The 11,173-nt window shown below is 50.4% G+C and overlaps 1 protein-coding gene across 1 annotated transcript; it reads left to right on the top strand.

The window, feature by feature from the left end:
- Positions 1–2,828: 2,828 nt before the first annotated feature.
- Positions 2,829–3,437, top strand: LOC119433623 (uncharacterized). The gene has a single exon (XM_037700880.1). It carries the CDS (start codon positions 2,829–2,831, stop codon positions 3,435–3,437), a length of 609 nt encoding a protein of 202 aa, XP_037556808.1.
- Positions 3,438–11,173: the final 7,736 nt, after the last annotated feature.

Raw genomic sequence — 11,173 nt, 5'->3', positions numbered from 1 at the left:
TACGTCCGACGCGGCTTTGGCGGGCATTTGGGAAGCCGAACCAGAGCGCAACGCCACCAGTACTCAGTCAATTCCGCTGCACGTTGTTGGAAGCGCCTTAACTGAGAAGCAGCCGTCCTCCCCGTGAACTGCGAGTAGCAGAAAGCGTGTAGCAGATCCTGGAACAGACGAACCTGTCTCCAGAGTTCAGACTTCATGATCTTGCAGATAGGTTTTTCATGGCCAAACGAAGGCTGGACTAGGCCAAACAGCCGCAGGACTTCCTGGGGCACGAAGCCTTTCCTCAAGCAAAAACCGATGAACCTTGCACGGCAAATCGAGGAGGCAATGAAGCTAACAAAGGGTGGTGCTTGGTTGAAAGTAAGAGGAGACAGGAAGGGCCCACTGTAGAAGAAATATGCTTTAGCAAGGTAGTGCGTTGGGCGAGTTGGTGCATAGCTAAACAAAGGAGTTGTGGCGCAAGGAAAGAAGAAGGAAAACCAAGGGGGGACAGGGTAGGGCGCCAAACTTTCAACTAATTTTTTTCGCAGCACATCAGAGCAGAGAAGCAGAGAAGTGTTAGCCCGTGAACTGCTCGAGGTGTATCACATAAGGAGGAAGGGTGATGGTTGTGTCAGCGTGCCTTCTGTTTCCCTCTACAAAAGTGAATGTTTGTTTTTAGATAGCGCAGTGAGGTAGCCTGTGATAGAGCACTGCACGGGCTCGGGCTTACCCGAAAGCCCGAGCCCGGCCCGGCCCGTGGGCCGGGCCGGGCCGGGTAGTACAGTTTTTTCACGGGCTCGGGCCGGGCTCGGGCACGGCGCGTGCTTTTTGACTCGGGCCCGGGCCGGGCTCGGGTTTCTTGACGCGGGCCCGGGCCGGGCTCGGGCTTTCTGGTGGTGTGCATGTAATGTGCAGCGAGTTATTCTCGGGTGTCTCAACTCTGAAAAACATTATTTTTCGGTCTCGGGCCGGGTTCGGGCCGGTTTTGAGTCGGGCTCGGGCCGGGTTCGGGCCTAAGGTAAAGGGGTGGCGGGCCGGGCCGGGCGGGTAACGTAGATTATTTCCGGGCCCGGGCCGGGCCCGGGTCTCGCCATAAAAGTTTTGATCGGACTCGGGCGGGCCGCCCAACGTAAAAACGGGCCCGGGCCGGGCCCGGGCTGAAAACATCGGCCCGTGCAGTGCTCTAGCCTGTGACACGTGCTGCGCCTTGTCTTTGTGCGCATTTTTGGAAATGTATATATTTGGGTGATGTGCTGGGAGTAAAACTAGTTGAAAGTTTGGCGCCCTATCCTGTCTCCCCTTGGTTTTCCTTCTTTCCTGCACCACAACACATTTGTTTAACCGCCAGCACCTTCACCAACTTTTCCAGCGTCTCGACGACCATGGCTTACTCACTAACCTCCAGAAGAGCCCGCTCGGCGCCCCCGTCGTCACCTTTCTTGGCCATCAAATCTTTTCTGAAGGGACTAGACCCTTGCCAGACCTCATCCTGGCCCCTAAGAACTACGCTTGGCACACCACAGCAAAAGACCTCCGCCGTTTCCTAGGCATGCTCAACTTTTACAGGCCCTTCGTGGCTAAAGCAGCCACATATCAGACCCCTCTCCACGACGCGGTGGCTGACCCACGAGGCAAGCAATCAGTTTCTTGCACACCACCATTAGCAAAAGCGTTCGAAGACTGCAAAACTGCCCTCTGCAACGCCACTCTGCTCTCTCATCCCAAGCCAGAGGTCCCCTTGGGGCCCTTCACCGATGCCTCTAGCACCGCCGTTGCAGCCTCCCTCATGCAGTACATGGACAAAAACTGGTGCCCGTTGGCGTTCTTTTCCAAGAAACTTTCCAGCCCAAAGACGCCCTCGTCCTATGGCAGCATCGCCGATGCAAGTTCGGCCCATGCGGACATGACTAGGCCAGCCTACTATAGAGAGCTTCTTGCCATCTCCGAAGCGGTCCAGCACTTTCCCCACATCCTCGAGGCACAGCACTGCCCCATCTACACCGACCACAAACCTATCACTTACGCCCCTTCTCCCAACGCCGCGAAATACATCCACCGGTCCAACAGAACCAACTGTCCTTTATCGCCCAGTTTACCACAGAGATCCAACACATCAGTGGGAAAGATAATGTGGTCGCCAACGCACTGTCCCGCGTCTCGGCTGTCGAGTTGCTACCGGTGATGACTGACGCCCTCGCGGACTCTCAGAAAACTGACGCCGAAGTCCAGCAGCTACTCGAGAATGGCTCTTCTCTTCGACTTCAAGAAATCGCCGTCCCGGTGTCGAGGAACACTCTTTTTATGACATATCCACCGGACGAGTGAGACCATATGTGCCTTCTCTATATCGCCGCAGCCTTTTCAACCAGTTACACAACCTCAGCCATCCCGGCATTCGCGCTTCTACACGCCTTGTGACTGACCGTTACGTTTGGCCCTCAATGCAGCGAACTGCCGCACCTGGAAACGCTTGTGCATCCAATGCCAACGCGCCAAAATCACCCGGCACGTCACTTCGCCGCGCGGGGCATTTATCCTGTCATCGGAATGGTTTCAACACGTCCACATCGACAATATTGGCACCCTTTCACCAGCCAGACCTTACCGCTATTGCCTCACCGCCATTGATCGTTACACTCGATGGCCCTAGGTATGGCCCATCGAAAGGATTACGGCAGAAGACGTCGTCCTCGGCCTTCTCCGGTTGAATTTCCCGCTTCGGCCCTCCTCGTCACGTCACAACCGATCAAGGCCGACAATTCCAATCTCAACTCTTCAGGCTCCTCACGCTCTCCGCCAGGTTCGAGCGTTAAGAGACCACCAGTTACCACCTTTGCGCCAACGGGATGACTGAGCGCTTCCACCGACAGCTCAAGGCAGCCATCATGTGCCACCCCAACTCAACCTGGCTCGAAGCTCTTTCAGCTGTCGCTCTTGGTCTGCGCGCCACTTTCAAACCAGACATTCAGGCCATGCCTGCAAACTTGACTACGGGAACCGTTTCGGCTACCTGGGGAATTTCTCTCCGATTCAACTCCCGACATCACCAGCTCGGACCCTACAGACTTTGTCGCCCGGCTTCGTTGCACAATGGGTGCCTGTGCCCATCGCCAGTGCCCCATCACACCAAGCCGACTCCGTTAGTGTTTAAGGACTTGGCAACATGCTCGCATGCCTTCCTCCGCGACGACACTGTACGCGCGCCTTTCCAACCACCTTATTCCGGACCATACCAAGTCCTTCGTCGTGACGACAAGACAGTCACCCTGCAAATCAACTTGAAGGACGTTCGCGTCTCCATCGACCGACTGACGCCGTCATACATCCTCTCCGAAGAGACTCCAAACCCCTGCGCGCCTCCCGTAACCCGTCCACAACAGCGTCCGACGCCTCGGCCCGTGCCCTACACCACCCGCTTTGGACTCGGGGTGTTCAACAATCCTCTTCAACCCTGAGAGCTCCTCTATGCGCGGGGTGGGGGATATGGCGAAACTGTGCTGTGCGGTGCCGCCTCTGCGTCGGCGCGCCGCGTCGGTGCTTCTCAAAATTAACACCGGTGAAGATAAGAACACCCTCGCCAACAGAAGCTAGATAAACCATGTGTGCTCCCCGACGGGGGTCAGCTGCTGTAATGTGTTTCGACTGGAAGCATTCAAGTCATGCTTTCCCACATAGTCTTCATCCTCTTCATTCGCGGTCATCCTGCTGAATGACCGTGAACCGTCACACACACACACACACACACACACACACACACACACACACACACACACACACACACACACACACACACACACACACACACACACACACACATATATATATATATATATATATATATATATATATATATATATATATTGACACGTGTATTTGTTTATATATCACCGGTGACCGCTTTTCACCGGCTAACAAACGTTAAACGTTAGCGCTCGGCGCAGGACGCGCCTGCATGTATCGGACGTTTCTCGAACGTTATCGATGCTTCTATCCGTTGTCTGTTGCCACCGACGCTTATGTAATCTAATTGTATGAGCGGCGCGAATTGTCTAAAATCGGGTACAACTTTAGAAGTCAGGAGAGGCCCCGCCCAGAAGACCGAAGCGCAGCAGCCGATTGCCTCCGCGACTAAAGAAATAGTCCCGCTCCAAAAATTTTGACTTTTCTAAAACGCGTATTTTTCGGTATAAATAAGATTTGTGTATCTTTATTAGTGGTTTGGTAAAACTATCATGATGGAAATGGCTACCGCACATATCGGATCGCGAGAGAAAAATAACTCCGTCCCTTCTACAACGCTCTGCGTCGTCTCCTACCGAGCAAGATCGACGGCACCGGGCTTTTAATAGCATAAGATTCATATATACTTTTTGTGTGCTTTCACAAGCTTAATTTTTTTAATGTGTTAGGCTTATTTTTGTATTATTAATTTTCTTTCGGTTGCGAACCTGCAATCTCGTGAGTTCGCGGACGTTCCAGTTTTACGCCATGGAGCCCTGCGAAGTGACATCGGAACGCGATCCTTTGATGCCGAACGAGCGTTGTGCCGCCTCGATGACCACACCACCAAGGAGCCTCGGCAAGAATAAAAGCGGCCACATCCTAAACAGCAATTCACGCAACATGAACTTGCACTGCTACAGGTTTTGGCTTAACAGGGAGCTTGAACGCAGCGTGGAGGACACGAGCAAGTTCGTCGCCGACATGTTCGATGTCAGCGAAAGGACAGTGTTTGGGGTGAGGGATGAAGTTAAGCCTTCGCGTTATCACGTGGCAAACTGAGGACGCCCTCGTGAAACCGGCCACGCAATGCGGAGAAGAGAAGGCGCAGCGCAAAGTTTAACAGCTTCACGTTGTGCTCGCTGAGGCCATGTGTGCACGATTTTTTTCACCGCAACGAGATACCGACGGTCGACAAGATAACTACCGAGTTCTCGGAGCGTATAAAACTCCCATCATTAAGGCGGTGTACTCTGCGTCGCCTGCTTGCCCAGATCGGCTTCAAGCACCAAATGACATCGACCGGGATTACATCGCCGATTGGCGGAATCGCTACCTCCGTGACGTGGAGCGCTGCCGGGCGGAAGGCCGAAAGATCTACCTGGACGAGACATGGGTGACGGCGGGACACACTCGGTCGATCGTGTGGACAGCCACCGTGGTGGCAGAAGCACCCCTGTTCGCTCGAGCAAATGGCCTGTCGACGGGTCTAAAACAACCTTCTGGGAAAGGTCAGCGCCTGATCATGACGCACATCGGCAGCGAAGATGGCTTCGTCGACGGCTGCTTGGATGTATTCCGAGGCCAAAAGACAGGCGACTACCACGAGGAAATGGACGGCAATCGCTTAGAGGGCTGGTTCAATGACGTTCTGCAGAAGTTGCCAGCTGGTAGCGTCATTGCTATAGACAATGCACCTTACGATAGCCGGCGAGAAAAGAAAAGAAATTCCCCGCAGGGGCATTTGCGCAAGCAGGCGTTTGGTGAGTTGCGCCACCACGTACCTGAGCACGCGGGGTTGGACCCTCCACGCGTAGCCGTGCGTGGCTTAGCCGTGTCTGGGGAAAAGGAGGATCCTGGAGGATCAGCTAATGCCGGGTGTTTGGACATTTAAGGCCCCCCGGCGGAGGCAACACCTATTTGGCCTCTGCTTCACATAGACGGCACCCCCGGTGTAACCCACCAGGGGAAATCGGTGGTCGCCTTCCCCAAAAAAAAAAAAAGATCTCCGATCTTTTTTCTTCTCTATTTTTCTGTCTTCACTGTCCTATCACCTCTTCTCTTCTGTTACTTCCTCACTTTTCATAGGCGGCTTGGGTTAACCTTGTGTAGGTTCCCTCTCTTGGGTGTATCATCATCATCATCAGCCTATTTTATGTACACTGCATTTTATGTCCACTATACGATTATATACAGGGTGTTTCAGCGAACACTTTCAAAAATTCTTAAAGGTTGCCTGTGGCAGATAGCGCAATTCTAGTTCATGAGCTGGTCTACTTGAAGAGGCGGGCATTACTTGCACAAGAAATTGAAATGCATAATCGAATAATTAACATAAATTCACTAATTAGGTTTTTAACTAATTACCTGATGGCCCATATTGCAATTTACAAGTTGTAGCCGTGGAGTTCGCAAGGCGGGTCCACTTGGAACGAATACTCGGGATGGCACCAGTTTCAAGATATTAATTCCCGAACTTTGCGGAGAAATGCATTGGCGTTCCAGTTAATTTCTTAAGAAAACGTCAATTTATACATTGAAGTACAAAATTAACTGGAACGCCAATGCATTTCTCCGCAAAGTTCGGGAATTAATACCTCGAAACTGGTGTAATCCTGAGAATTAATTCTGAGTGGATTCGCCTTGCGAACTCCACGGCTACAATTTGTAAATTGCAATATGGGCCATCAGGTAATTAATTAAAAGCCTAATTAGTGAATTTTTGTTAATTAGTCGATTATGCATTTCAATTTTTTGTGCAAGTAATGTCCGCCTCTTCGAGTAGACCAGCTCATTAACTAGAATTGGGCTATCTGCCACAGGCAACCTTAAATAAAATTTGAAAGTGTTCGCTGAAACACCCTGTATAAGGTTATAGCGGCAATGTACGGCTGGCGCATGCAGCCTTACACGTTAAGTGCTGCAGCGTCCCCTTGTTGCCCTCCGTATTGGGTGGCTGCCATTGCTGCCGAAGCACACAAATTGTTATGCGAACGGCCGCTTTTCTTCGGCTTCTTGATCGTCTCCCTCAGAAGAGGGGACGCACCAATGAGATTTTAAATTTGTTCACCTGACCTAAAGACATTTTCCCACGATTTCAAGTAGCACATAGTGAAAGAACTGAAAATCTAGCGAAAACCATATCCCCATTTGTAGTTGCGAAAACCTTGACCAAACGCTAGGCCCTGGCTACAAAGTCACCAATACACCAAGCGGGCACCTTCTGCTTGAGCTACGTGATAAGGAGCAACACAACAGACTCGGCAAGCTTGTTACTTTTGGTGATGTTCCAGTTACCGTTTCACCGCATCGGTCCATGAACACTGGGGGGTACTATCTGAAGCAGACCTCATCGACCTATCTGAAACCGAGGGGTACTATCTGAAGGAGACCTCATCGACCTATCTGAAACCGAGGGGTACTATCTGAAGCAGACCTCATCGACCTATCTGAAACCGAGTTGTTGGAAGGATGGAAGCAGCAAAACGTCACGAATGTGCAGCGCATCGTTATAACACGGGACAAAGAAATTCCCACGAAACCCATGATACTTTCCTTTGATATAAGCGTTTTACCAAAAAGCATTGAAACAGGCTACACAAAGATAGCAGTAAGACCATACATCCCAAATCCTAGGGGATGCTACCAATGCCAAAGATTCGGTCATGGCTCGCAGAGCTGCCGTGGTCGACTCACCTGTGCCAAATGTGGAGTACAAGACCATGCTTCAGACAATTGCGAGGCCACACCTCACTGCGTTAATTGCGATGGTCTCCATCCAGCGTACTCCCGGTCTTGTCCAAGCTGGAAAAAAAAGAAAAAAATTCTAACATTGAAAGTCCATGAAAACATATCGTTCATGGAAGCACGCAAAAGGTGCTCACCATTCCACACGACCACATACGCTGATGCGGCGCGTCAAGGGGCAGCGTCGCAGCAGCTACTGCCACCTCCCCAGCCCGCGCGCAGCGAGCTGTCGCTTGTGGCTCCGGCCCCCAGGGTGGAAGGAGCTAAGTCTAGTCCACCCAACCAACAAACAGGCCCGGTTATCCTAGGGTTGCCGGCACCACAACAGTCCTCGGTGGCAGCCTGCGCTACGCGTAGCGAACCCGCAGGCACGCCAGCAGCTCCCGCGGTGGGTGTAGTCAAGGCTGCATCACCTTCTCCGGCCCCTGCTGGCACTGGCAACAGCCGGCGCAGCTCAGGCCCAAAGGCAGCCCCATCGACCTCCGGGCTGGTGGGCACAAATATCTCTCCCTTCGCGCGCGGCGAGACTCTCTCGCGAAACTTCTCGCTCGCTAGAGCGCGTGTCCGGTGCCTCACAGGGGGCAATGGACACTACACCCATCCCGACGGCGCACCAAGCGCCTAAGGAGCGGCGAGGCTCCCTCGACCGCTTCAGAAAGGACAAATCCTGTGTTACAGGGCCTGGAAAGGGCTCCGTAATCTAAGGCAATAGTTCCTTTTTAGTACACACAGCACCAATTTAATTTCATTATGGATACACAAATCAGTACAATGGAACGTCAGAGGCCTTCTTAGGAACCTCGACGATATCCAAGAACTTATTTACCAGCACAATCCAAAAGTGCTGTGTGTACAGGAAACGCACTTAAAATCAAAACATACAAACTTTCTCCGACAGCATGTTACGTTTCGTAAAGATCGCGATGATTCTCTCGCATCATCAGGCGGTGTTGCCATTGTAATTCACAAAAGCATAGCATGTCAATGTTTGCAGCTACAAACTCCCCTGGAAGCAGTGGCAGTTCGACTTGTTTTCCTAAACAGACTCATCACCATTTGCTCGCTTCACATACCCCCACATTACCACTTACACAAACATCAATTTCAGTCCTTTATAGACGAATCGCCAGAACCTTATCTTGTTCTTGGCGATTTCAATGCGCACAGCAGTCTGTGGGGCGACTCTCGTATCGATGCGCGAGGCCGTCTTGTTGAACAATTTCTTTTCTCCTCTGGTGCGTGTCTCCTGAATAAGAAGGAACCTACATTACTGTATCGCAAACAGAATCTTTACTTCTATTGATCTTAGCGTAGCTTCCCCGTCTCTATTTTCTGCACTTAAATGGTAAGTTACCAAAAATCCTTACGGGAGCGATCACTTCCCAATACTGCTGAGAACAACCAAAGAAAGTGAGTCTTCATCACAAGCTCCTCGATGGAAGGTTGATACAGCCGATTGGGAGAAATTTCGAACTCTTACTAGTAATATCTCCTGGGCTGACATGTCGTCGTTAGGAATTGATGCTGCTGTGGAGTATTTCACTACCTTCATAATTGATGCCGCTTCTAAATGCATATCCGAAATGAGTGGTGTGGCATGCAAACGCCGTGTCCCATGGTAGGAATGACGCATGTAGGAACGCTCGTAGGAAACATAACAAAGCGTGCGGGCTGCTACGTGAGTATCCTACTGCGGAGAATCTTGTCAATTTTAAGAAGGTAAAGTCCCAAGGCAGGAGAACGCGCCGACAGGCCAGAAGAGAGAGCTGGCAGAAGTTTTTATCAGGTATAAACTCATATACAGATGAATCCAAAGTCTGGAACAGGGTAAATAAGGTAAGAGGACGACAAACATATTCGCTCCCTTTGGTAAGCACACAGGGCGACAGCTTGGAAGACGAAGCGAACTTCCTGGGCGCACATTTTAAACATGTGTCCACCTCATCGCACTACTCGGAAACATTTAAACGATACAAAGCCAGAATAGAAGGACAGAAGCTGGAACGAAAATGCAAAAAAACACGAGGCATATAACGAACCATTAAGAATAGCTGAGCTACAGGCATCACTAAACTGCTGCAATAATTCTGCTCCAGGAGCTGACCGTGTAATATATAAAATGCTTAAGCACCTTCCCCAGGAAACACAAAAACCCTCCTTTTCCTCTACAACGCTGTATGGTCTTCCGGCGAGATCCCGTCTGCCTGGAAAGAGGCCATTATAATTCCTTTCCTGAAACAGGGCAAGGATCCATCGTCTGTTTCGAGTTACCGGCCTATAGCACTAACTAGCTGTCTCTGCAAAGTCTTCGAAAAAAAGATAAACCATCGTCTACTGCATTTCCTCGAATCAAACAAACTTCTTGACCCATACCAGTACGGTTATCGCTAGGGCTGATCCACCACTGACCATGTGATACGTATTGAGGCGCAGATAGACGAAGCTTTTGTTCACAAACAGTTCCTTCTGTCTGTATTCATAGACATGGAAAAGGCTTACGACACCACATGGCGGTTTGGAATACTGCGAGACCTCTCCCACTTTGGTATACGTGGTAATATGTTAAATGTGATTGAAAGTTATCTGGTGAATCGCATATTCCGTGTTCGAGTTGGCAATGTTTTATCACAACCTTTTGTGCAGAAAACTGGTGTACTCCAGGGAGGCGTGCTCAGATGCACACTCTTTATTGCTAAAATGAACACGCTCCGTGCTTTGTTACCACCCGAAATTTTGTATTCCATCTGTGTGGACGATATACAAATACGCTTCAAGTCCTGTAACCTCGCAGTGTGCGACAGACATGTACAGCAGGGGTTGAACAAAGTATCTAAGTGGGCAGACGAAAACGGGTTCAAAGTAAAACCCCACAAAAGTTCTTGTGTTCTTTTCACCAAGAAGAAAGTTCTCGTTGCAGATCCTACTATCGAAATGTATGGACAACAAATACATATGAACAAAGAACACAAGTTTTTAGGCATCATACTTGACTCTAAGCTTACTTTCACCCACCACATAAAACATTTTAAGGCGAAATGCCTAAAAACAGACACCTTCGCAATTTAGATGAAGTGCTGTACAGACTTTGCGAGGCGGGGTTTCGCTTAAACCGCGAGAAATGCCAGTTTGGTCTGTCTAAGATAGCGTACCTTGGACATAATATTTCCCCTGAAGGTATTCAGCCACTCCCGGAGCGCATAGCGGCAGTGTCGGAATATCCCACACCAACCTGCTTGAAACAGGTTCAGTCATTTATGGGTATGGCCTCGTATTTACGGAGGTTTATTCCACACTTCGCTTCGATCGCAGCTCCCTTGAGTGATCTCCTTAAAAACGACGCACAGTATAAGTGAGGCGCGCGCAAGAAAGCGCTGTCCGCACGATAAATCAAAAGCTCACTGTCTGTCCAGTATTAAGCCACTTCAATGATGACTGGACCACTGAAGTGCACACCGATGCTAGCCAAGTCGGTTTAGGGGCAGTGCTCGTGCAACGCGATCCTGATGGCATCGAACACATCGTTACTTATGCCAGCCGAAAACTCTCCGGCACCGAGCGCCACTATCACTCCAATGAGCTGGAATGTCTGGCAGTGTTGTGGAGCGTGGATGACAAATTCCGACACTATCTGTTCAGGCGCAGATTTACCGTGGTAACTGATAATTCTGCGTTAAAGTGGATGTTTTCTAAGCAACAGCTAAAGCACAAATTCGCCCGGTGGATT

The sequence above is a fragment of the Dermacentor silvarum genome, chromosome 11 (genome assembly GCF_013339745.2).
Source record: "Dermacentor silvarum isolate Dsil-2018 chromosome 11, BIME_Dsil_1.4, whole genome shotgun sequence".
Taxonomy (NCBI): Eukaryota; Metazoa; Arthropoda; class Arachnida; order Ixodida; family Ixodidae; genus Dermacentor; species Dermacentor silvarum.
This window is presented reverse-complemented; position numbering and strand designations above follow the sequence as displayed.